The 27,617-nt window shown below is 45.4% G+C and overlaps 1 protein-coding gene across 7 annotated transcripts in view; it reads left to right on the forward strand.

Moving 5' to 3' along the window:
• Window positions 1-27,617, forward strand: part of RHOT1 (ras homolog family member T1) — a 74,749-nt gene that overhangs the window by 13,008 nt on the left and 34,124 nt on the right. For 6 of the 7 annotated variants that reach the window (XM_055131078.1, XM_055131079.1, XM_055131080.1 and 3 more), the window contains exons 2-10: window positions 13,004-13,062; window positions 16,192-16,273; window positions 18,089-18,132; window positions 18,829-18,882; window positions 19,034-19,086; window positions 21,680-21,788; window positions 22,099-22,200; window positions 26,589-26,687; window positions 27,434-27,542. In XM_055131078.1, coding sequence (XP_054987053.1) covers window positions 13,004-13,062; window positions 16,192-16,273; window positions 18,089-18,132; window positions 18,829-18,882; window positions 19,034-19,086; window positions 21,680-21,788; window positions 22,099-22,200; window positions 26,589-26,687; window positions 27,434-27,542 — 711 coding nt within the window. The remainder of the gene's footprint in view (window positions 1-13,003; window positions 13,063-16,191; window positions 16,274-18,088; window positions 18,133-18,828; window positions 18,883-19,033; window positions 19,087-21,679; window positions 21,789-22,098; window positions 22,201-26,588; window positions 26,688-27,433; window positions 27,543-27,617) is intronic. The other variant, XM_055131085.1, reaches the window with a different exon arrangement.

Consider the following 27,617-nt stretch of genomic DNA (forward strand, 5'->3'; position numbering starts at 1 on the left):
ACAAAGTTGTTTGTGACTGAGTTTCCATCATACAGTGGACATGCCTCCTTCACCAGTGTCCATTTCCAGTGTCCTCAGTTTCCCTCTTGCTTCGCCGTCCCACATATCCTTTGTTTTGTTTGGGGTCCACACCTAGTTCTGCTCAGGGGTTACTCCTGGCTCTGTGCTCAGGGATCACTCCTGGCGGTGCTCAGGGGACCATATGGAGTGCTGGGGATCACACCTGGGTCGGCTACATGCAAGGCAAGTGCCTTTCCCACTGTACTATTGCTCGGGCTCCAGGACTCAGCTGTACGAAAGACATTCCCTGCCCTTGTGGAGTTTCCTGTAGGTGACAGTGAAATTCTGTTCCTTAGTCTTCTGGGAGATCACACAGTAACTGGGAGGGAAGGACAGGTTCTCACAAAGGAGGCATCGGCAGTCCTTGTCCAGGTATTCCCGGGGCACAGAACTGTGCCCTCTCCTTTGCTGCGGTGCTGAGGGTCTCACGCCTGGCCGTGATGCATGTGCCCTCGGCTGGGACACTTCCCAGGGTGCCCGTGTGTTGCTCGGTGTTGTGGCACTCACACTCACACCTGGCTTCCGTCCCGAGAACTGGAGATTGTTATGGCAAGGGAGCGGTTCTCGAGGACAGAGCTGCTGGGTGATGGTTTGTGCATGCGGGCAGCGCTGGGGGGTCCACCCCACAGCTCATGCTCGCACCTCGCACGGCCAGCCCTCGGAAGCACATGTCTTAACTGACTGTGCATTTCCTTCTAGCGTTCAGAGCACGAGCTTTTTCATAACTGTTTTTGATTCTTTTGGGAAGTTACATCCTTTTTTCTTGCCCTTTCCTGCACCCTTTCCCTTTTGGGGGAGGTGTTATTAGACCACAGCCAGAGGTGCTGGGGACTGTGCTGGGTTCTGAACTTGAGGGATCCTGTAGTCCAGTGGTTGGTTGAACTGGAGTTAGCTGCACACTGGGCAGAGTACTCTCTCTCTGTCTCTCTGGCCTTCTCCTCACCCTTTCCCTCCATTTTTTTGTACTTGAGACTCCAGCAGGAGGTGGAATCCGTAGACTACCTGTGCTTCTTCCTGACCAGATGCAAATTCAAGACTGCCCACAGCTTCTGCCGGTTCAGTTAATTCACTAGAATAATTCACAGAACTTGGAGCCACAGAGATGGTACAGCAGGGAGGGTGCTTGCCGGGCATGTGGCTCACTTGGGATCGATTCTGGGCACTACTGTGTTGTCCCTTGAGTCCCATCAGAGGTGACCTCCAGGTGTGAGCCCAAAATTAACCAAAAAAGAAAAAAAAGTCCCACAGAATTCAGGATTATTTAACTGAATAGCCCGGGGAAGAGGTATCTAGAGTGAAGTCTGGAAGGAGAGCTCTGGAGCTCTGGGCCACAGAACCAGCCTTCCTTCCTTCCTTCCTTCCTTCCTTCCTTCCTTCCTTCCTTCCTTCCTTCCTTCCTTCCTTCCTTCCTTCCTTCCTTCCTCCTTTTCTTTTTCTTTCTCTCTTTCCCTCCTTCTCTCTCTCTCTCTCTTTTAAAATAATGTAGGAGTACTGCGATTTATTCAGTACTCAGATTGAATTGGGCATGAACTCCACATTACTTTCTTTTTATTCTATTCTGAATATTAACTTTATTTTATTATTATTATTCCCCCCACTTTTTTTTTTTGATTCACCATGAGATACAACTACAAAGCTTTCATGTTTGAGCTTCGGTCATATAATCATCAAACACCCATCCCTTCACCAGTGTAACTTTCCACCACCAAAATCCCCAGTATTCTCCCCCTCCATTCCAACCCTTTCCCTGCTTGTGCGACAATTTCCCCCATACTCTCTTTCTACTTTGGTTACATTCCATATTTCGACACCAATCCCACCACCACTCAAACCTGCTGAGAAAGCAATGCTAGACGATTTGTTTTGTATTGTTCGTTATGGATAAAATATAATGTCCAGGAAATTCTGTGTCGTTCTCTTTTTTTTTTTTTTCTGCTTTTTGGGTCACACCCAGTAATGCACAGGGGTTACTCCTGGCCCTTCACTCAGGAATAACTACTGGCGGTGCTCAGGGGACCATATGGGATGCTGGGATTCGGACCCGGGTCAGCTGCGTGCAAGGCAAACGCCCTACCCACTGTGCTATCGCTCCAGCCCCCTGTGTCGTTCTCTTCTGGGAACTTTAGTTGATAGTCTCTGGGTCTTGGCCATTGATGAGATTACAGGGGCAGTGTGTGGGTACGACTGCCAAGCTTCTGGAAAACTGGGGACTTGGGGGGAAGAAGCCCAGTCCCAATCCAAGTGGGCTTGGAGCTCTCAGTCACGGGTTCCCACATACCTCACTTTCTGGTGAGGTTCATCCTGTTTTGGGTGAGGCTTGTGCCCTTTTGGGTGAGGCTCATCTAAGCATGTGGAAAGTGGCCTTGGACATGGCGGTGGTTGGGTTCTGGAGGTTTTTGGCTGTCAGGGTTCTGCTTGGGACAGGGAGGGAAACTCAACCCGCCCCCCTCCAAGGTGCCCCAGAGAAGACAGCATGGTGCGGTGCCAGGGCGTTCTGTGGCACTTTCTTCCAGGAGCTTTAGTTTATAGTCTCTGGGTCTTGGCCATTGATGAGATTACGTGGCTCCAGGGGCAGTTTGTGGGTGTGACTGCCAAGCTACTGGAAAACTGGGGACTAGGCGGGGAGGAGGCCCAGTCTTGATCCAAGCGAGCCTGGGGCTCTCAGTCATGAGTTCCCGCCTACCTCTGCACCACAGGCCCTAACTGCGTCTTTTGATCTCTTTGGAGATTTATGGGTCTCTGAAATAAGGCCAATAAATGAGCTTATATAGCTGAACAGGAGGTGGTTTGTGGTGTGTCTCCCACATACCTACCTAACTTTTGGTCATTTAATTCTTGCTAAACTTAGCCCCAAGTTGTTGATCTGGCCTAAGGCACAGCAGCAATTTTGGGGTATGTCTGAAGGCATCATCAAGCTGCTGATGCACTTGCCCCACAGGTACAGGTTTTCCTGATGGTGGCACCATACCCCCTCTTTTTTTCTTTATCCTCTCTCTCTCTCTCTCTCTCTTTTTTTTTTTGGATGGTGCCTGGGATGGAACCCTGGGTCTCACACATACAAGATGTGCTTTATCATTGAACATAGGATAAAGTGCTTTTGCCCCGGTGAAGTCAGGAGATGCCACCTTCCCAGTACGTAAATATGTCATCAAGCTAGATGCTGCGCTTTGATTCTAGAACTTTCATATGGGGCCTAGGAGCACATAGGCAACGTTGATTAAATCACTGGCCACACAGTTGAGCTGAGTCTCGCAGCCTCCCTTTTCCTGGGAAGCTGTGGGATGGAGCTGAAATTTCTAACTCTTGCCCACGTTACTGATTTTTCTGGCAGCCAGGTCCCATCTTGATTCCATCTTGGCCCTCCACTGGCTCGTGAGTCACCTTGTTAGGATAAACTGAGGGTGACTGAAGAGGCTCCCTGACGAGAACAAAAGACACACCCGTCACTCAGGAAATTCTAAAGGGATTTTTAACATCTGTGCCCAGAGCTGGGGGAAAGGACCACAGGCATTCTTGGTTATGTCACACCTTACTTCTGTTACCAGCAATTGGCAATTTCAACTTTTTTTTTCCCCTAGAAGCCAGTTAAGCAGAAACATTTTAGAATTTTTTTTTTCTTTTTTGGGTCACACCCAGCAATGCTCAGGGGTTACTTCTGGCTCTGCACTCAGGAATTACTCCTGACGGTGCTTCGGGAACCATATAGGATGCCGGGGATTGAACCCAGGTCGGCCATGTGCAAGGCAAACGCCCTACCCATTATGCTATCACTCCGGCCCCAACATTTTAGAATTTTTATTTTAAACTTAACTTTTTGTTTTGTGTTTGGGGGTCATGCCTGGCGGTGCTCAGGGCTCCCTCCAGGCTCTGTGCGCAGGGGAACATATGTGTGGGACTTGAACCAGGGTCAAGTGAGTAGTGCAAGGCAAGTACTTTACCCACTGGACTATCTCTCTGGCCCCATGTGTTTACCTTGAAAATGTCCTTGACCCCTTCGTTTCATTGTCATGACCAGGCGTCCCACACGGGCCCAGCTGTGGGGCTTGCACTCCCAGCTGCCTGCTCACTGAGCTGGTGCTCACACATGCTCGCCTGAGGTCTCTGCTCCTGGCCGTGGCGCTTCCTGGGGATCACACCCCTTTCTGTCGTTCTTATGTAAGCCTCACTGTGGGGAGGTGGAAAATTCCTCGTGACGCCAGGGATTGTAGAGCTGCCAGGATTGCCTCTGGTGCACGTGGATCCTAGGCATTTGAGGTCATGACCTAGGCCCTAGATTATTTTTTACTTTTTTTAATGGTGCCAGCTGATGATCAAACTAGGGTCAGCTGCATGCAAGGCAAGCTCCTTACTGCCCGTACTAGTTCTCTGCCCTGTTCCCCTCACAGTTTGTTTATAGTTTGTTGGGTTTTTTTTTTTGGGGGGGGGACCATACCCAGTAGTGCTTAGGACTTAACTCCTGACTGTGCTCGGGGATTATTCCCGGCATTGCTTGGGGGACCATATGGGGTGCCAGGGATCATAACCCTGGTCAGCTCTGCAAGCAGGCGCCTTCCCTGTCGTCCCCTCCCCTAGCTCCGTTCCACAGTTTATTTATCCCCTTGTCTGTTGTTGGGCATTTAGGTCAGCTCCACAGTACAGGAGCAGTTTAGGAGAGGAAGGGGTGGGGGCTGTAGAAGTCCCGCATGGCTCTAGGGATGAGTGAGAATTTGAGAGATGGTTAATGCTTAGAAAAGTAGAGAGAGATTTAATTAAATTTAGTTTTAAGGTGTATGTGAAGAATAAAGTTTTATTACAGTGTCAAGGACAGAAAGGACCGTATAGCTTTAATTTTTATAGAGGCCACACCCAACGGTGCTTGGGGACCCCTGGGCATAATTTTTGTGGGGCTGTGCATTCCTGGGGCTCGAGCTTAAGGCCTTGTCCAAGGTTATATGATTTTAGATAGAGAAAACTATGTGAGAGAAGTATTTATTATGGTTTATTTGTTCCTATATAGAACAAAATGGCCTTATTTCGGCAGAATTTGTCAGAAGGAAAATAGAAGTAGTTAACGGGCTGGGGTTAAATTATGTACGATTTCTTTTTCTGTTTTGGTTTTTGGACCATACCTGGCAGTGCTTGGGAGACATGGGGCACTGTGGAATAATAGCAGAATCCATGAACTTATACTTTAGTATGAATTTGAAGAGAAAGTTTTTTGTCTTTTTTCTTTTTGGGTCACACCTGATGATGCACAGGGGTTACTCCTGGCTCTGCACTCAGGAATCACTCCTGGCGATGCTCAGGGGACCATATGGGATGCTGGGAATCGAACCTGGGTCGACCGTGTGCAAGGCAAACGCCCTACCCACTGTGCTATCGCTCCAGCCCCGAGTTTTTTCTTTTTCTTTTTCTTTTTTTTTTTGGTCTTGGAGCCATACCCACTGGTGCTCAGCGGTTACTCCTGTCTACACTCAGGCATAACTCCTGGCAGGGCTCAGGGACCATAGCGGGTGCTAGGGATGGAACCCGGGTTTGCTCTGGCCCTAGAAAGTTTTTTCTTATAGTATAATGGAAAGTAAGTAGAAGAATTTAAGGAAAAGAAAACAGGGCCGGAGCGATAGCACAGCGGGTAGGGCGTTTGCCTTGCACGCGGCCGACCTGGGTTCGATCCCCGGCATCCCATATGGTCCCCCAAGCACCGCCAGGAGTAATTCCTGAGTGCAAAGCCAGGAGTAACCCCTGAGCATCGTTGGGTGTGACCCAAAAAGCAAAAAAAAAAAAAAAAGGAAAAGAAAACAACCCTCTCAGCCATGTAGCAGCACTTGCTTCAGGCAGGATTGTGAGTGACTGCTGAGTCTATTAGGCAGAGGCTTGATGACAAATATTGTCAAATATTGTGGAAATTCTTGAGCATCTTGAGCACATAGTCTCAAAGTATCTTCTGACAGGATGCATACATACTTACTCATTAAAATGGGGAAATGAGCTGTCCAGTGGAGGAACCTAGCAGACACTACCCCCTCCAGGTGATGACAACTAACTTGGCTGCTCGTGGGACAAACTGAAATCCTCTCCTTCCGGCTCTCACACTCTGAGAAGGACACTTCCGTGTTGCTTCTGTGTGTTCCTGCCCAAAATGTGTAAGAGAATTGAGGGGCCTCTTGATACTGAATGAGATTCAGAAGATACACAGGGGGGAGGGAGGCAGATAGCTCAAAGGTCTGGGCCCGTCTTCTTCAACCCCAGCACCGCCTGGCCTCCCGGAGCACCTCAGGGTGTTGCACTGGTGTTCACAACAGCACTGGGTCCAAGCCCTCTGCCTTGCAGGCCTGAGCACTGGCCATAACACTGCACCCTTCAGGCCTGTACTGCTGGCAGTTTTTCAGTTTTGGGGGGGCCACACCTGGTAGAGCTCAGGGCTTACTCTTGGCTCTGCACTTAGGGATCGCCCCTGGTGGGGCTCGGATATTGGGTGCCCGGGATTGAACCTGGGTCAGCCACATGCCAGTCAAGCCCCTTACCCGCTGGATGATCTCTCCAGTCCCTTGAAGTACTCTTTTCTTTTTATTTATTTATTTTTTTGGTCACACTTGGCGATGCTCAGGGCTTACTCCTGGCTCTGCACTCAGGAATCACACCTGGCAGGCTCAGGGGACCATGTGGGATGCCAGGGATCAGACCCAGGTTGGCTGCGTGCAGACTCTTAACCGCTGGACTATTGCTCTGGCCCCCTCCGGCATTATTCTTGTATCTTGACAGTTGATGTGTTATACAAAATCATCATGTTTCTATTTCTCTATCTTAAGTACTCAGCTTCTCAAAGACAAACGCTATGCCTGAAGCTTACTCTCTACTGTGTTCTTTTTGGGTGGTGGTGGGGGGGAGGGAGTGTGCGGCACACCCACCGCAGTGCTCAGGTGGCTCGTGGCAGTGCTCAGGGGAACGTATATGGAGCCACTGACAGAAGCCAGGCCTCCGGCATGCACTCTCGCCCACTGAGCTAGCTCTCCAGGACCCTCAAATGATTGGCGTGTTATATTTGTTTGTTTGGGGGCCACACCAGGCAATGCTCAGGGTAATTCAGGTGATGCTCAGGGTAACTCGTGGCCCTTCACTCGGGAAATATTCCTGCTCGTACTTGGGGGTCCAGTGAGGTGCCGGGTATTGAACCCGGGTAAGCTGCTTGCAAGACAAGTGCCCTACCTGGTGCACTGTCTTTCCAGCCCCTCACTGGTTTTAAAAACTGCATGTATGTGTAGAGAGATGGGGTATGACAATGTAAATGTGGCAAAATGTTAATGTGAGAAATCTGACTAGAGGATAGACATGAGTTCTTTGTTCTGTTTGTGCAGTTCAACTGTAAGTCGGAAATTTTCTCAAAATAAGCTTAAAAATTGAGTCAGAACTGTTAGATTCATCACCAGTGAATCCCGACTATTTTAACAAACTTGCATACTATTTGTACGGCCAGTGCTCCACTTCAGTTCCTTGTTTAATAAGGGGGAGTTTGGTCACATTTACTCGTGCTAAGAAGCTACTGCAGACAGTGCTCGGGGCACTCTGCAGTGCCAGGGATGGAACCCGGGGCTCCAGTCTGCAGGGAACGTGCTCTTGCCCCTTGAGCCATCTCGGCCCAACACAATATACAGACAGACGGAGACACACATTTACATGGGCGTGACCTACTAGAGACACACATTTACATGGGCGTGACCTACTAGTGACACACATTTACATGGGCGTGACCTACTAGACACAGTCATACATTTACATAGACATTTATCCTACATAGACACAGTCATACATTTGCATAGATATTTAATCCTACATGATGCGAACATATATTTACATGGACATTTATCCTACATAGACACAAACATACATATACATAGACATTTATCCTACATAGACACAGTCATACATTTACATATATATTTTTCCTACATAGATTTACATGGACATCCTATGTAGACACAAACATACATTTACACAGACATTTTTCCTACATAGACATACATTTACATAGGCATTTATCCTACATAGACACATACATTTACATAGACATTTATCCTACATAGACACAAACATACATATATAGACATTTATCCTACATAGACATAGTCATATATTTACATAGATATTTATCCTACATAGATACAAACATATATTTACATAGACATTTATCCTACATAGACACAGTCATACATTTACATAGACACTTATCCTACATAGACAAAAACATACATTTACATGGACATCCTACATAGACACAAGCATACATTTACATGAACCTTTATCCTACATAAATACAAACATATATTTACATAGAATTTATGCTACATAGACACAAACTTACATTTACATAGACATTTATTTATCTTATACAGACATACATTTACACATTTATCCTGTATAAACACAAATGTGCATTTACATGACATTTATCCTACATAGACACAAACATACATTTACATAGACATTTATTTATCTTGCACAGACATACATTTAGAGACATTTGTCCTACATAGACACATCTCCATAGACATTTAACTATCCTGTATAGACACAGACATCATTTACATAGACATATTTATTTTTCCTACACTGACATACACTTACATAGATATTTATCTTACATAGACACAGACATACATTTACATAGACATTTATTTATCCTACACAGACACAGACATACATTCACGTAGATGTTTACTTTTCCCACACAGAGGCATCATTTACATAGACATTTGTCCTACACAGTCACAGACAGGCCTCATTTACATAGACATTTACATGTCCCACACAGACACAGACATATCTGCTTATCCTCCGTAGACACAGATATCATTCCCATCGGTGTTTGTTTGCCCCTCCCTCCGTTGCTAGGATACGGTGTTAGGGCTGCCCGAACACTTGGCTGCAGTGCGTGCACATGCTCACGCTCTTCGTTGAGGCACCCAAGTGGTGCTTTACCGGCCCACTCACGTGATTGTCATCAGAGATCGAACTTCCCTGGCCGTGGCATTTCCACATCTCTTGAAGTTGCGGTGCTTGGAGGGGTTGCACCCTCTCCCCTACCTCTTTTTTTTTTGGTTTTTGGGTCACACCCGGCGATGCACAGGGGTTACTCCTGGCTCTTCACTCAGGAATTACCCCTGGCGGTGCTCAGGGGACCACATGGGATGCTGGGATTAGAACCCGAGTTGGCCGCGTGCAAGGCAAACGCCCTACCCTCTGTGCTATCGCTCCAGCCCCCCCCACCTCTTTTATAAACTTGAACCTTCTACATGCAAAGTGTGTACTCTAGCCCGTTGAGTTCGCTGATGGGCTTTGAATTCCCTGACATGATTGGAACTCAAGGAAACCTCTTATTTCCTGCCACTTGCAGAAGGCCTTCTGAGACTGGCCAGTTGAACAGATCTGTAGAAAGTAAGAGTTTGAAGCTCCTGTTAAGCTCCCCAGTGTTCTCCTGCCCCGACAGGCTGGATCAGGGCGCAGTGCACCCTGAGGTTGTTCCTCTCCATTGATTGGTCCCCGCAGCCTTGACTTACGTCTTCATTCACCCTTTCTGCTAGTCATTCAAGAAAGAAAAAAGAGGGGCCAAAGCCATAGTACAGTGGGTAGGGAAAAAGAGAAAAGAAATGTGACTCTTGGGGGCTTTGTTTTGGTGCTGCACTTGGCAGGGCTTGCGGCAGGGCTTGGCAGGGCTTGGCTGGCTTCCTGGGGCTCTCTCCCAGCGGGCAGGTGGATTGATGAAGCGCTTTGAACCATCACTCCTGTCCCTGTGGCTGCTTTTTTCTTCTTTTTTTTAAATTTCTTTATTTTTTTGGTTTTGGGGCGACACCTAGCTATGTTCAGCGCTTACTCCTAACTCAGTGCTCAGGGATCAGTCCTGGCAGGTTCAGGGACCATATGGGATGCCAGGGATTAAAACTGGGTTGGCTGCATGCAAAGCAAGTGCCCCACCCGCTGTCCTATAATTCCTGCCCCAGTACTTTCAGGTTTAGAGTTTACTTTTAAAAGCTAATTTGCAGTTAACATGGAGATTAATAAATTGGCAGATGGATTTTTTTTTTTTTTGCTTTTTGGGTCACACCCTGCGATGGGGTTACTCCTGGCTCTGCACTCAGGAATTCTCCCTGGCACTGCTCAGGGGACCGTATGGGATGCTGGTAATCGAACCCAGGTCAGCTGTGTGCAAGTCAAACGCCCTACCTGCTGTGCTATTGCTCCAGCCCAGATGGATTATTTTTTATTTAGAATCATAAAAGGATTTAGTTAATAAACAGTATTTTTGGGGGCTGGAGCGATAGCACAGTGGGTAGGGCGTTTGCCTTGCACGCGGCCAACCCAGGTTCCAATCCCAGCATCCCATATGGTCCCCTGAGCACCGCCAGGGGTAATTCCTGAGTTCAGAGCCAGGAGTGACCCCTGTGCATTGCTGGGTGTGACCCAAAAAGCAAAAAAAAAAAAATTAAATAAACAGTATTTTTAACAGCTATGATATGATCAGAAAATGGTGGGAGTGAGAGTCAAGTTTCAAAACGAAATCGCTGCCCACCAGCAATTTTTGGTCAGCTGGAACATGGGTTCAATGCTTGGCATGGAGACTATGATGTTGCTCAGGTCCTGTGGTACTTGAGGGTATTCCAGCCACCCCAAGGGTGCAGGGGCCTCCAGAGCAGCACCCGGCAGTGTGTGAGGTAGCATGTGGTGCAGGGTACCAGCCTGGGTCAGGTACTATCTCTTGGCCCCATCTTGAAAAGATTTTTTTAATGTATTAAAAATATTGCAAGGCAGGTTTGGCTCCCCCCAAAAAGGATTTTTTTTTAAATATTGCAAGGTTAAGGGCCAGAGAGATGCCGTGTGTGTGTGTGCGTGTGTGTGCATGTGTGTGCGTGTGTGTGTGTGTGTGTGTGTGTGTGTGTGTGTGTACTCTTAGTAGTTTGGGGTGAGGGGCATACTCTTAAAGCAGTTTGGGACGAGGGGCACACCTGGCGATGCTCAGGGATTACTCCTGACTTTGCACTCAAGCACCTTACCTGCTGTACAAAGGATTGAAGGACATGTTTTGCTTATAGGAGCCCTGGGTTCAATCCAGCACTGTTTGATCTCCTGAACACCAAACAGGAGACAGAAAAAACTGCTCAAACAGATAATCATTGCAGCAGTGTTTGTAAGAGGGAAAACTTTTGCCATGTTTATTGTTACGATATTAATTATAGTTAATAAATAATTCTGGTTAAGAAAAATAATTGAGGTTAATAAATTCTGACACATCGTACAAAGAATTGTTAGAAAACTGTAAAAAACAATATTGGAGACTTGGGGTGGGGTTGGACCATACCTGGCTGTGCTCAGGGATCACTCCTGGCAGACTCAGGAACATATGTGCCAGGGATGGAACCTGGGTCAGCTGCATGCAAGGCAAGTGCCCTACCTGCTCTGGTCCCTGGAGTTTATTGTGCTAATAAAAATTGGATTTGTCGTTACTATTTTGGGTGGGGGGACATACTTGGATGTGTTCGTGGGCTACTACCCACTCTGTGCTTGGGGGGTCCGTGTGGTACTGGGATCAAAATGTGGTTGGCTACATGCAAGGCCTTAAGATTCTCTTCCCCCCCACACACACCCCCAATACTATTTTTCTAGCCCCATCATTGTTGTTTGTTTTATTTTTTTAGGCCATACCCAGTATTGCTCAGGGATTACTACTGGTTTTTGCATTCAGGAATCACTCCTGGTGGGCTCAGGGGACCCTGAGGTGCTGGGGTTGAGGTCTGCTGCTTGCAAGGCAAACACCCTACCCACTGTACTATCGATCCAGCTCTCCCTACCCCTCTGAATCATTATTATTTTGCTTTTTGGGTCACACCCAGCAATGCACAGGGGTTACTCCTGGCTCTGCACTCAGGAATTACTCCTGGCTGTGCTTAGGGGACCATTTGGGAATCTGGGAATCAAACCCAGGTTGGCCACATTCAAGGCAAATGCTCTACCTGCTGTGCTATCGCTCCAGCCCCCGAATCATTATTTTTTAACGGTGACAAAACATTTTTCTTACATTTGTCAGTATACAAGTCAGGGGTATTAAATGCATTGCTATGTAATCAGTATCACTTTCCAGACCCAAAACTTATTCAACACCCCCAACAAAAGCTTTTGTGACCATTAAATAACAACTTTCCCTTTCCCTCTATCTGCTGACATGCAGTGTTACCCATATGATATCAGTATGATTAAAGGATAAAGGAAAATTAGAAATTCACTGTGCTCAGTTACTCTACGTGTAGCAAAAGTCTAGGAGTCTGTGTGTGTCTGTGTGTGTGTGTCTGTGTGTGTATACTCTTGGTTTGGGGTGTGGGACATACTTTTTTGTTTTGTTTGTTTTTTGTTTTTATTTTGCTTTTTGTGTCACACCTGGCAATGCACAGGGGTTACTCCTGGCTTTGCACTCAGGAATTACTCCTGGCCGTGCTCAGGGGACCATATGGGATGCTGGGAATTGAACCCGGGTTGGCCAAATGCAAGGCAAACGCCCTACCCGCTGTATCGCTCTGAGGGGAGGCTCGTACTCTTAAAGCAGTTTGGGGTGAGGGGCACTCCTGGCGATGCTCAGGGATTACTCCTGACTTTGAACTCAAGAAACACTCTTGGCAGTGCTCAGGGGACTACAAGGGATACTGGGAATCAAACCTGGGTCAGCCACCTATAAGGCAAGCACCTTACCTGCTGTACTATCTCTCCGGCCCCTCTTAATCCAATATTACAGGACAGTTTTACTTTTTGTAATTTTTTTGCTATTAAAAATGTGAGTAACTTATTCTAAGGAATAAGAGATATTTTAATGATCATGCTAAAACTTGATGGTTTGGATGCCTCAGATTTCAGCTAACAACAGATTTGTGCTTGCAGAATTTGAACTTAAAAACAATACTAATTATTTTTGTTCTCCCCACAGCTAGAGTTGGGAAGACGTCGCTGATTATGTCTCTGGTCAGTGAAGAATTCCCAGAAGAGGTAATCATTTTGATTTCTTTCCACTGTTTTTTTTTTTTTTTTTTTTTTTTTTTTGCTTTTTGGGTCACACCCGGCAATGCACAGGGATCATTCCTGGCTCATGCACTCAGGAATTACCCCTGGCGGTGCTCAGGGGACCATATGGGATGCTGGGATTCGAACCCGGGTCGGCCGCGTGCAAGGCAAACGCCCTACCCGCTGTGCTATCACTCCAGCCCCTCCACTGTTTTTTTAAAAAAAAATTAAAATCAGGTTAACATGCAGGATTGCTGCCCTGTTTGCAAGTGTTTCTTTCTGAGTGTTGAATTTGTGGGGGGCAGCGGGGGGATTTCCAGACAGTCCTGTGGTGTTTTGGGGCCTTGCCTTGCCACCTGTTGAATTTGGGGCCTCTATGTGCCAGACATGTGCTCCAGCTCTTTGAGCTTTCTCCCCCACTTTCATAGATGTAACTTTTAAAGAGGCTCATATTAGTTTATAGAAGCCATTTCTGTATGCTAATGTAAGAGAAAGACTTAAACCGCAGCCAGCTTCACCTAACTCCTTTGCTGCATGGACCTTGGCTACATCACTGAGCTGAAAGGAATATTAGAGACCGACCTCAGCTAGCATCCTCCCTCCCTGCCTTCCTTCCTTCCTTCCTTCCTTCCTTCCTTCCTTCCTTCCTTCCTTCTTTCTTTCTTTCTTTCTTTCTTTCTTTCTTTCTTTCTTTCTTTCTTTCTTTCTTTCTTTCTTTCTTTCTTTCTTTCTTTCTCTTTCTTCCTTGCTTCCTTTCTTATCTTTATCTCTCTCTGTTTCTCTTTCTCTCTTTCTTTCTTTGGCTTTTGGGCCACATCCAACAGTGCTCAGGGGTTACTTCTGGCTCTACACTTAGAGATCACTCCTGGTGGGTTTCAGGGGCCATATGGGATGCTAGGGCTCAAACCCTGGTCATATGCATGCAAGGCAAGCACTCTTCCTGCAAGGGCCCTCCCAGAGTACTATTGCTCTGGCCCCTAAATTAGTCTGTTTTAACATTTCCTCACCATGGTCCCCTTCTGACCTTATTTCTTTCCTGTGAACATTTTTTCCCATCAGTTGGCCCCCGAGTCTTGTGGTTTGGCACCCACATTAATATGATTTTCACCTGTGGCTTCTTTAGAAGATCCTGACGGACCATATGGCCTGGGGTTGAGAAATGACCGAGCTAAGCTGGTAGTTCTTTCTTAAAAATAGGATGTTACTCAGAAGTTAAACAGATGAGTATTCCTGCAGATGAAGTGAGAATAGTCTGGGTCCCTGCCTGCCTTTTCCTGGACACTCTCCAGTCTTAAGGATTCTGACACACACATGCACACGCACACGCGCACGCGTGCGTGCGCGCACACACACACACACACACATTTGAAAGCCTCCAATATTATTCTCTACTTCCATCACTTTACAAATGAAGAAGATAATTCACTTTTCACTTGCCTGCGTCAAAGGATTGTTATGAATCCCAGATAAGAGAAATGGAGACACAGTAGCGTGCTTCCAGGAGTAGGGTGGTTTTGTACTTACTGCTGATATATTTATGTGGGGAGTTACAGTGTGAGGGGCTGCTGGTTAAAGCTTCTTAAGTTAGGATATTGTTGTGAGGTATGGGTCAATAATATGGGATGAAATAATATCTTTCCTTTGTAGGTATTGTTAGTGCCACTCTTTGTACGTAACCTTTCCTTACTCTTGTTTGGATAGGAATATCTTTATAATTTCATTATTCGAGCAGGAAATTGATCTGTTGTGTGGTATAGTTTTCTGCAGTTGCAACTGCCATGACTATTCATGTTTTGCTACTCCTCCTTAAATGATTGCATAAGTATTTAATATATAAAATGAAATGTGATTTGTGATTAATTATGATCACTCAGAGCCCAATTCCTGTGTTGTCTTGGTTTAGAATTGTTTTGGCATCATCTTCCCAGGTGTGGGTAGGAGCGTTCAGTTAGTTAAGAAACCGTACAGGGCTGGAAGTGTGCATGCAGGGCACGCCTGGCACGGGGAGCCGGGCTCGGTCCCCAGCACTGCATGGTCTGGCCCCTGAGCACCGCTGGGAGCTACTGATCTCCCGCCCCCCCTCGTGATCCCCTCCCCCAGCACAGAGCTGGGAAGAGTCCCTGAGCACCTTTGGATGTATCGAACAAGCAAGCAAACCAGCACCACAGGCCCGGGGTGTGCTCTACGCAAGCGGCAGACGCCACGTATGAGGTTCCAGGCTCAGTCCCTGGCACCACATCCTCTTCCCACTCCAAAAATCCATGGTCTTTCTGAAAAATGAAATTATTTGTTCACAAGGCTTATGTAGACAGTCAGTGAGCTAGAAGGATTGGATGTTGATAATGTATTATTTTATTTGAAGATTGTTTTATTTATTTATTTATTTTGCTTTTTGGGTAACACCCAGTGATGCTCAGGGGTTACTCTGGGCGCTTCACTCAGAAATTACTCCTGGCAGTGCTTGGGGGACCATATGGGATGCCAGGGATGGAACCTGGGTCGGCTGCGTGCAAGGCAAATGCCCTACCTGCTGTGCTATCGCTCCAGCCCTGAGGATTGCTTTAGAGTAAAGTAACTCATTTGTAGAATACCTTAAGCTTTCAACAAAATAGAGTGAAAAGAGCAAATTGCCTTTTGTGTTTTGGATGTTGGGCTATACCCAGCAGTGCTAAAAGTTTACCCCTGTCTCTGCACTCAAGGATCATTCTTAGCAGGCCTGGGGGACCACATAGTTGCCAGGAATCAAATTGGATATGCCATGGACAAGCACCCTACCTGCTGTGCTATCTCTCCTGCTCGTGAAGATAGCAAATTTTCAAAATCTTCTATTTGAAACATCAAATGAAATTTTGTTTTAGGCTGAGTGATAATTGAAGTATCTGTAATATATCCTTTGCCCATGCACATGAAAATCTACATTTTTAAGGATGTTTTATCATATAGCTGTAATAAAAATTTGCACCTATGGGAAGGCACAAAAATCAGCATTTAGAAGTATAATACCAGTAAGAATAGGTAAGAGTGAATGGGACTCACATAGATAAATTTTGTGATCTGCTAAGTTTGATTGATGATAGCTTAGTTTTTTTCTTTTCTATTTGTTTGCGACCAAAGGTTCCTCCCCGAGCAGAAGAAATCACCATTCCAGCCGATGTCACCCCTGAGAGAGTTCCAACTCACATCGTCGATTACTCTGGTAACGAATGTCCTCTTCTCTGGGCAGCTTAGGGTTCATTTAATTTGCCACAAAAGAAGTACTTACTGAGCTTTAAAAAGTGTTCAGGGGTCCGGAGAGATAGAGCAAGAGGTAGGTGCTTGCTTGCATGCAGGTGACTCAAGTTCAGTCCCCAACTCCACAGAAGATCCCGAGTGGAATCCCTGACTCCGTGTCAAAGCCACTCTAGATGTGATCCCTGAGCATAGAGCCAAGAATCAGCCAGCCCTGAGGTCAGCTGGGTGTGTTTCAGAAACAAACAGAAGGGTCAGAGAGTGGTGGTCCTTTTCCTCTGGCAATAAACAATCATTCTCAGGGCTGGAAGTTTAATACAGCAGGTAGAGAACTTGCCTTTTGACCCACAGCATCCCGTATGGTCCCTTGAGCATCAGCAGGAGTAACTCCTGAGTGCAGTCAGGAGTAAGCCCTGAGCATTGCCAGATGTGGCCCCAAACCCACCCTCCACTACCAAAATAATGAAGTCATTCTTAACAGCAGTATATCTTTCTGCCAACTCCTTTGGAATACCCCTCTAAAACTTCCGTCTTAGTTTTTTCTGTTCCTGCTTTACTAAATTGGGTTTCATAATGAAAAGGAGGAAGGAATATTAATTGCAATTTGGGTCATAGAGATAGTACCGGAAGTGAGGCGTTTGCCTTGCATGTGGCGTTTCAGCCAGCCCTGGCTCATTCCCTGGCACTGCAGATGATTCCCCAAACATGGAGGGTATGTATATCCCTGATATACCCCATGCCAAGCACTGCCAGGGAGGCCCAGATAATCTCAGGGCCCGAGCAGCACTGCATCCTTGTACCCTGCATAAAACCACTGACCCAATTGGTCGGGAATCACTGCAGCTGTGGAGATGCTTGTCTTAGATAAGCCCAGGGTACTCACAGCTTACTTCTGGCTCTGTGCTCAGGGAACTCTCCTGGCAGGTTTTGGGGAATGATATGGGATGCGGGAGAGCAAACTGAGATCTGCTGCATCCAAGGCAAGCCCCTTACCCGCTGTACTAGCTCTCTGGTCCCTTGGAAGGAATTCTTTTTTTTTAATAATACAGTTGTTTGGGGCTGGAGTGATAGCACAGCGGGTAGGGTGTTTGCCTCGCACGCGGCCGACCCGGGTTCAAATCCCAGCATCCCATATGGTCCCCTGAGCACCGCCAGGGGTGATTCCTGAGTGCATGAGCCAGGAGTGACCCCTATACATTGCTGGGTGTGACCCAAAAAGCAAAAAAAAAAAAAAAAATAGTACAGTTGTTTTAGGCATTAAATATTCCTACACCAATCCCATCACCTGTGTGAAAAGGGAATTCTGGACTCCTCATTGTCCTGTTCTTGTTGTGCTTCTGTTTCCCTTCTCTGCTCTCTAGATCATAAGCTTACCTGAACCTGATCTTACATGTGTGTGTAGCCTCTTTGTCCAGGCTTCTGGCTTTTCAGCACCTGATCTTCTAGCTGAGGAGTTTGTTTTGTCCCTTTTCTCTGACCCTTTTAAAACTCTAGAATAGATGCCAACTTAGATCTATTACAAGATGCTTTCTGCTCTCCAGCCCTTGGTTCTTCTCATGTAGACATGTCTTAGCGCGGGCCTGTCCCCTTCACGTTGTCTCACACCTGCCTTCTCTTTGCTCTGGTCTCTGTCTCCTAATGTAGCAATGCACCATGGAAAGGGCATGAGGAGTGAGGGATGTTTTTAGGGATATTTTCAGGGGTGTCATGTGGACTTTGCTTGGCCATTTTGATGAACTATTTTGAATAAACTTTTTTTTTTTTCTGGCTTTGTCATTTGTAGAAGCAGAACAAAGTGATGAGCAGCTTCATCAAGAAATATCACAGGTGAGTTTTTAAAGTTTTCTTTGGGGGGGACTGGAGCGATAGTACAGCGGGTATGGCATTTGCCTTGCACGCGGCTGACCCGGGTTCGATTCCCAGCATCCCATATGGTCCCTGGAGCACCACCAGGAGTGATTCCTGAGTGCAGAGCCAGGAGTAACCCCTGTGCATCACCGGGTGTGACCCGAAAAGCAAAAAAAAAAAGTTGGTTTTTTTTTTTGTTTGTTTTGGTGCAAAAACATTAGTGAGTCAGACTCTGCCTTTTTGTGTTCTCTTTATATTTTTATATAAAGTATATAAAGTATAAAATATTTATATAAAATATATAAATATAAAGTATATATTTTATATTTTTAGCCATACACATTCCAGGGTGTATGGCTCAGTGACAGAGTGCTCGCCTTACCTGCGTTAGACCCTGGGTTCAGTGCCCAGCACTGAAAAAGAAGAGCTTGACTGGGGATGTGGCTCGGCGACAGATCACAGGCCTTGCATGTTGCATGCCTGAGGCCTGGGTTCGAATTCTGGGCACGCCATCTCCCCCTCCCCACCCCATCCCCTCACAGATAAGTTCAATTGTGTGTTTCCTAATTTCATATATTTTTCCTTTGACCCAAAATATGTCAACTAGTTAGCAATCAACTGCTTCTGTTTACATTTTATTATTTAGAAATATTAATCTGTTCATTTTTCTTACAGGCAAATGTCATCTGCATAGTTTATGCTGTTAATAACAAACATTCAATTGATAAGGTATGAATGTGTAACTTTTCTCGTTGTATTTAGTAACATTTCAGTGGGCACACTTTAATAATTGACCCTAGGTTTAGAATTCTGTGGGTCCACGGAGAGTAATTTTTAAAGATCTTTATCACAGTTTACTTCTTATTAACTTTGATTTTAGGTAACAAGTCGATGGATTCCTCTCATAAATGAAAGGACAGACAAAGACAGCAGGTATTCTTTTTTCTCCCAGACTTTGTACATTTAGTACTTTGAAATGTTTATTGAAAATCTGTAAACCTTCATTTACTTAGATCCACCAATGAACATTTTGCTACATTTGCTTTAAAGGTAGGTCCATCTTAGTTTATACATACACATCTTTTTGGGGGTTGGAGTGACTAGAGACTGCGTATCTGTTGGGGAGCAAAGCCGAAAATAGAGCTTTGATACTGTATTGATTCACAATTTCAAAGATGAAGTATTAATTCATAGCCAATTTGATTTCTTAAAACTTCCACTAAGTGGGGCTGGACCAATAGCACAGTGGGTAGGGCATTTGCCTTGCACGCGGCCGACCCGGGTTCGATTCCCAGCATCCCATATGGTCCCCTGAGCACTGCCAGGAGTGATTCCTGAGTGCAGAGCCAGGAGTAACCCCTGGCATCACCGGGTGTGACCCAAAAAGCAAAAAAAAAACAACTTCCACTAAGAGGGGCCGGAGTGATAGTACAGTGGGTAGGGCATTTGCCTTGCACACAGTTGACCTGGGTTCGATCCCCGGCGTCCCATATGGTCCCCCAAGCAACACCAGGAGTAATTTCTGAGTGCATGAGCTAGGAGTAACCCCTGTGCATTGCCGGGTATGACCCAAAAAGAAAAAAGTACAAAACTTCCACTAAGATAATTTTGAAGGGCAGGGAGGTAGTATAGCAGGTAAGGCACTTGGCCTGGGTTTGGTCCTCAGCACGACACTGCCCCCCACATAACTTTGAGAAATTTATGTCATGCCGTAAATATTTCTGTATCTCTAAAAGATAACACGTGACTAATTTAAAATGTTATTTTGAGGTGAAGGAGATTGATCAAAGGGCTGGAGCACTTGCTTTGCATTTGGGAGTTCCAGGGTTCCACCCCCAGCACCACAGGGTCCCCTAAGTACCACCAAGAGTGGCTCAAGAACATGTCATCAGGGGCTGGGTAGCTGGCTCAGGGGTAGGGTGCTTGCTTTACATGAGTTCTACTGGGGTTTGATTCTTGCACCCCATGTGGTCCTCCAAGCCCCCTAGAAATAATCCCTGAGCATACACCCTGAGCATTGCTGGGTGCTGCTCTAAACCTCCCATCCCCAAATGTCATTAAATTGTGTCATTCCCCCTAGTTATAACTCTTGAGTGGTTTCCCACTTGACACTTAGAGCAGATGTTTCCTACCTCAGCTCTGAGTTGTTACGTGTCCGACCTGTGTTCCTCTCTCCATTTTCAAACTCCCCCACTCTGCTCAGTACTCTGGCTGTTCAGACATTTTTCTGTTCTTTGGATTTATGGGGACATTTTTCTGTCTGGGACTTTTGTACGTTCTTTCCTTCCTTCCTTCCCATCTAGCTCTTCCTGACTCTTCACATAGAGGGTCCCCATTGTCAAGAGATTTTCCCTTGACTGAATATTTCATTAGCTGCTCCCATATCTCATACCCTGTTTATTTCCTTCAGAGCACGTATGGAATTGGAAATTTTTCCCCTTTGGGGGTGGGTGCCCTCCTGGTGAGTTTCAGCCTTTGGGGTTGTCTGGTGAATGCCAGCACCCGAAAATGTAGTTCTGCTCTGACCCTGCAGTGCCAGGGACTGCCCGGGCCACTCCAGCAGTGCTCGGGGTCTCCAGGCCTGCACCCAGCAATGCTCGGGACTGTGTGGTGCCAGAACTTAAAACTGGGTCCAGCTGCATGCGAGGCATGTATCTTCACCTTAGACGATGTCTCTGGCCTGGGAATGCCTTTTAAATTTGATTATTATACTTCTTAAATTTTCAGTGTTTGGGGGCTTTTTTTTTATTATTATTATTTGTTAGATTTTCTGGGCCACACATGATGGTGCTCAGGGATCACTTCTTGGTGGGCTCGGCCATGTGCAAGGCAAGCATCTTACCCTCTGTACTATCTCTCCAGCCGCTGATGTTTTCTTTCTTTTGTCCCTGATATTGGGCTGGGTGGAGGGGAGGGGGGTGCACACTTGGCTCTGCTCTGGGAACTCCTGGCTCTGTGCTCAAGGATCAGTATAGGTGGGGCTTAGGGTCCATATGGGATGCCAGAGATCGAACCTGAGTAGGCCATGTGCAAGGTAAACACCAGACCCACTGTGTTATCACTGGCCTCAGGACCCTGATTTTTTTTTTTCAGGGGGAGGGGAGCCACACCTGGCAATGCACAGGGGTTACTTCTGGCCCTGCACTCAGGAATTACTCCTGGCAGTGCTCAGGGGACCATATGGGATGCTAGGAATCAAACCCAGGTCGACCTCATGCAAGGCAAACGCCCTACCCGCTGTGCTATTGCTCCAGTCCCAGACCCCTGGTTTTTAATACCTGAATGGGCAGAGACCTTAGCTGTGTTATGTTCTTAATTCCTAGAACAGTATCGGTTTACAGCAATACTCAGTGTCTGTTGTTGAATATAAATGTGCTCTCTAGGATGCTTGTGCTGACTGTAGTAGAGGGTTCGAATTGGGGAGATTGAATAAAGTTTGTGAGTTTGAATGGGTTATGATTTACATTAACTGTAAGTCTAACATCTTTTCCCTTCCTTGTTACTCAATGTGCCCTACTTACTTCAGGCTGCCTTTGATATTGGTTGGGAACAAATCTGATCTGGTGGAGTATAGTAGTATGGAGACCATCCTTCCCATTATGAACCAGTACACGGAGATAGAAACCTGTGTGGAGGTACGCCTATTCTGTCTTCTGACTCTGTACTTGATGATGTTGAACTCTCAGTAAGGGGCTGTTTGGAATAGGTGGGAAGGTGTGGGATGGAGTACATGTCCTGCCATTCGGGAAGTCATGTAAACCAAATAGAACAGAACTTGTTGTTGATCTCTAAGCTCTCTGTAAACATAAGTATTGTGAGAGCCACAAAGAAAAATGCACTTTTTGGTTTCTTCAAGTGATGTTGTTAATACTGTATGTTGCTAGTTGAATAATTTTTAATTCTCATATTGTCACGGTATAGAGCTTTTGGCTTTTATTTTTTCAGTGCTCCGCAAAAAACCTGAAGAACATATCAGAGCTATTTTATTATGCACAGAAAGCTGTCCTTCATCCTACAGGGCCCCTGTACTGTCCAGAGGAGAAGGAGGTAGGCACTGACCCTCACCCCACCCCCTTCAGGGCTGTGTCAGTGCGGACTGAACTTTGTCACTGTAAGTTTAGTATGATGGCCATTTGTATGAGACTTGACTAACACTTAAGGATTCTTTGGGCCATGGACACCGATGCTCGGGTGTTCCTGGCTCTGTGCTCCAGGGTTATTCCTTTTGGGGTTCAGGGTACCATGCAGTGCTGGGGATCAGGCCTGGTCCCCCTGCACGTGCAGCAAGCCCTGCGTCTGCCACTGATCTGCCTCTCGGCTCCCAGGTCGTTCCTTTGTGTTTGTAGAGGATTGCCTTTGTGCTCCGGAGGCACAGTGCTCTTCTGCTTTTTGCTGCTGCACACTGCAAATTGCGTGGATGGTTGTTCTACTTGGATTTTGTTTTTTGTTTGGGCGCCTCATCTGACAGTGCTCAGGCACCACTCCCTGGCAGTGCTGGAGATGGATCCAGGCCTTCCATGTGCTTTGCACCTGCACCACTCCTTTGTTCAGGGTCTGACCCCTAACATAGTTATTCAGAGTCGTCGACAGCATCTCAGAGACCATGTTTATCGTGTAATAGGATATTTTGTTTTATTTTTGTATTTTTGCTTTTTGGGTCACACCCGGCCATACTCAGGGGTTACTCCTGGCTCTGCACTCAGAAATTACTCCTGGTGGTGCTTGGGGGACCATATGGGATGCTGGAAATTGAATCTGGGTCGGCTGTGTGCAAGGCAAATGCCCTACCCACTGTGCTACTGCTCGAGCCCCTTCTTTGTTTTTTTGAATTTTGGAACACACCTGGCAATGCTTAGGAGTTAATCCTCATTTCTGGCAGTGTTTGGGGGATCACATGAGGTGCAGGGATCAACTCCGGTTTGGCCATATGCAGGACCTTAACCTGCTGTACTATCTGGGCCCTGGTTTTGGGTTTTGGAAGGTTTTTTTGCTTTGTTTTGTGTTTTGTGTCCATAATCGGTGATGCTCTGCGGTTACTTCTGACTTTGCTGAGGGATCACTCCTGATGGTACTTGGGGACCATATGCTGGGGATCGAACCCAGGCCATCTGCATGCAAGGCAAGCACCCTACCTGCTGTGCTATGTCTCTGGCCCCTGATTTTTTTTGTTTGGGGACTATTCCTAGCAATGCTCAGGGCTTACTCCATTACTCAGGAGTTTCTCCTAGGGGTGATTGGGGGACCATATGAAATTCAAGGATTGAATCCAGATCAGCAGCATGCATGGGTACCCACTATACTGTTGCTCCAGCTCCCAGTATATTTTAATTTTTTTTTATTACAAGTGCATTACCAATCATCAAAACAGGAAAAGAAGCAGATTTTTATTTGTTTTGTTTGTTTTGCACTGTCGGAATCAAACCTAGGGTCTCACACATGCAAGGCAAGCACTGTGCCACTGGGCCACATCCCTGGCCCCAAATAAGGTTTTTTGGTGGGGGGAATGATGAGGGGGCTATATCTGACTGCGCGTAGGGCTTACTTTAGACTCTGCTCAGGGATCATTTCTACCTGTGTTCAGAGAACTTTATATGGTGCCAGACATCAAATCTGAGTCAACCATCTGCAAAGCACGCACCTACCTGCTGTACTATCTCTGTAACCCAAAAACATATTTTCATATTTTTAGTTGGCAAAGCAGATAGATTTTCTCAGCTCTTACTATAGTTCTAGTATCAGATTTTTTATACCTCACTGCAGGTGAAAAGAATATTTCCATATTCTATAGTGAATTTGACTCTGTTGTTCAGGAATTTCTACCTAAGGTTCAGTTGGAAGTTAATAATTTTCAGTGCAATGATATACTGAGTCCAGATATGAAGAAGAGAATTTAAGTATTTTCCAAGAACTGAATGTCTTCAATTAAAATTATATGTTCATGATTTATCAGTATTGACTATATATATATATGTATGCCAAATAACTGTTCAAACATGAAACATAAAATGCGTAAAATCTCATTTCAGATAAACATTTGCAGTCAATTTTCATGATAAAGAACCCTGACTTTGCCTTCTTTTTTTTTTAATTAATTTATTTTTTAATTAGTGAGTGACAGTGAGGGTACAGTTATAGATTCACACATTTTCGTGCTTGTTTTTCCCTCATGCAATGTTTAAGAGCCCATCCCTCCACCAGTGTCCATTCTCCGCCACCAATGAACCCAGTATCCCTCCCACCCCCCCACCCCACCCCACCTCTGTGTCGGGGCATTCCAATTTGATATCTCTCTTTCCTTTTGGGTGTTGTGGTTTGAAATAGGGGTATTGAGTGGTCATCCTTCTTTAAGAGCATTTTTGCTTTTGGGGCTGGAGTGATAGCACAGTGGGTAGGGCATTTGCCTTGCACATGGCCAAATTGGTTTCAAGTCCCAGCATCCCATATGGTCCCTGAGCACCGCCAGGAGTAATTCCTGAATGCAAAGCCAGGAGTAACCCCTGTGCATTGCATTGTGTGACCCAAAAAGGAAAACAAAAAAGAATACTAACTTTGAACCTCTATTTTATTTATTTTATTTTTGTTTTTTGAGTCACACCCAGGGATGCTCAGGGCTTACTCCTGGCTCTGCATTCAGGAATTTCTCTTGGCAGTGCTTTGGGGACCGTAAGGGATGCTGGAGATTAGACCTGGGTCAGTCGTGTACAAAGCAAACACCCTACCCACTGTCCTATCACTCCAGCCCCCATTAAATACCTATTCAGTAAAATATTCTCCTTCCAAAAATTCTATTCTCCTAGTGGACCTGTGTTGAAAATTCATACAGAACTATATTTTTTAATTCACTCATCGAAACATTTTGGAAATTTGGTTCTCAGTTGCTCTATAAATACCTACATGATACCCCACATTTTGTCCCTTGGCCCTCAGAGCCCAGGATATTTGCTGCATGGCCCTTAAGAGTAGTGCTGAGTGTGAATAATCAGTCTGAATTGTCTCTTTATTTGACCCTTTCTTGTTCTTCCTTAGTCCTGGTTTACCATTCTTTCATTGAAACGCTGCTTTCCAACTTGCTGGTCATTCAGTATGTCCCCGCTTGCCTCACAGTAGTTATTAAGAATATTTGTCCAAAGCACGGCTCCATTTTGATTCAGCCAGGAGGCATATCTTATTATCAAAAGAATTTGGATAACAGTCCCTACCTCTAAGTTCCAGCCTGGTGAACATCAAATCCCCTCAGTTAGGTTACAGTTAATTCTTTTTTCTTAGGCCTATTATTAGTTCTGCTAATCTGGTAATCACTACCCACCCACTTCTGGTCTCTAATCCTGTAAAATGAAAGCATCCGCCACCACCTGTCATTTGTTCCTTAGATGGACCTGCCGGAGGTTAAAAAAAAAAAAAAAATTGAATTTTTAGATACTGTACCTTGTGTGGGCTGGAGCGATAGCACAGCGGTTGGGCTTTCGCCTTTCACACGGCCACCCCGTGTTCGATTCCTTCATCCCTCTCGGAGAGCCTGGCAAGATAACGAGAGTATTTCGTCCACACGGCAGAGCCTGGCAAGCTACCCGTGCGTATTGGATATGCCAAAAACAGTAACAATAAGTCTCTCAATGAGAGATGTTACTGGTGCCCGCTCGAACAAATTGATGAGCAACCGGATGACAGTGACAGTGACAGTGACAGTACCTTGTGTTACACAAGTTCATGCTTTCAGGGTAAGCCTGTAGCAGAATCTTCTGAAAAACAAGAGTACGCTTTCCATATATATTTGAGTTGGATTCAGGAAAAATAAAAATTATCCTACAACCTAAAGTCTTTGGGAGACTAGATGAAGACAGACTCAAGTAACCGAAGGGCAGTGAGGTGCAGAAAGGCTGTACAGCCAGGCCATAAACCTTAGCACTATTGTAGGTGGGTCACCTAAACTATAGTGATAATAAAAGATGAATACAACGGACAGTCTGAAAGGTGGCCATGGCCAGCTGTCGTCCGGAGTCCTCTGCTCACCTCCCCATCTGTACTAGTTGTGCTTGTGGAATAATAAAGTTTAGGTGATTCATATGCCATCTGAATTTGATAACTAAAAACCAAAACCAAAAAAAATCAACCTTTTTTTCAGAGGCCAGAGAAGTAGTTCAGGAGGTGGGGCATTTGCCTGGCATACAACTGCTTCAGTTGTAACCCTGACTTGATCCCTGGCACCACGTATGGTCCCCCAAGCATCTCCAGGGGTCACCCTTGATCACTGCGAGGTTTGGCCCAACTTCCATCCCCCACCATCCCGAAGGTTTAACTATGCAAGGAAATAACTTGTAGCTTGTTTTTTTTTTATGTTGATTATATTTGTGTTGTATATTTGATCGTGAAAACAGAATTATCTGAATGCTATGAAAGTGATCATTAAAACCATTGTTTTTCTTAATGTTCTATAGATGAAGCCAGCTTGTATAAAAGCCCTTACTCGTATATTTAAAATATCGGATCAGGATAATGATGGTACGCTCAATGATGCTGAACTCAACTTTTTCCAGGTAGCCGACTTTTATTTCAGACTTCTGCTGTCTTGGCCTTTTTTGTGTGTGAGAAAAGCTGTACAAATGTATTCGTTTTGTAGTAAGTTGATAAGTGTGTGTCTTTTTCATGTAAGACTATCTTTTACGTCAGTCTTTTAAATCTTTACTTAGGGTATAAAACTTATGTATAGGAAATGAGAATTCTCTGATGTTATTTCTTGACTGCTACATTGGGGTCTATTAAGACACTAAGAAAAACTTAGTCTGAACCTGAGTTATTGTCCTTTCTTGTTTTGTTTACCACAGCTATACAAAGAGCTCTGTTTTAGAAAAATTGTGGGGGAGGCGGGGAGAGTTTATTTCTAAGTGTAGCATGTTCTATTTTAACACAGTGATGGGGAGAGGAGAATATCCTAACTTAAAATTTGTTTTTGGTTTTGGGGTTTTTTTTCTAATGCTTTAATAACTGCTTTTAAAAATTATTTTTAATTTTAATTAAAAAAATTTTAGAGGGGGTTGCATTCCTGGCAATATTCAGGGGTTACTCCTGGTTTTGCACTCAGGTATCACTCCTGGCAATGCTCTGGGGTGCTAAATGGGATGCAAGGGATTGAACTCATGTTGGCCTTGTACGAAGCAAGCACCTTACCTGCTGTATTATTGCTCTGTCCCCTAATAGTGCTTTGCAGATAAATGTTTTATTTGTGGGTTTAGTGCTGCTTTTACAATATGTTTTGTTTATTTATCTATTTTCTTTTTGTTAGAGAATTTGTTTCAACACTCCATTAGCTCCTCAAGCTCTGGAAGATGTCAAGAACGTAGTTCGAAAACATATAAGCGACGGCGTGGCTGACAGCGGGTTGACACTGAAAGGTGGGCAAAAGGGCTTCCTCCCTTTTGAACATAATGTTTTCAGATTTAGCAGGAGGTAGAAGGCCTTGTTTCATT

This window comes from Sorex araneus, chromosome 3 (assembly GCF_027595985.1).
Source record: "Sorex araneus isolate mSorAra2 chromosome 3, mSorAra2.pri, whole genome shotgun sequence".
In the NCBI taxonomy this organism is placed as follows: Eukaryota; Metazoa; Chordata; class Mammalia; order Eulipotyphla; family Soricidae; genus Sorex; species Sorex araneus.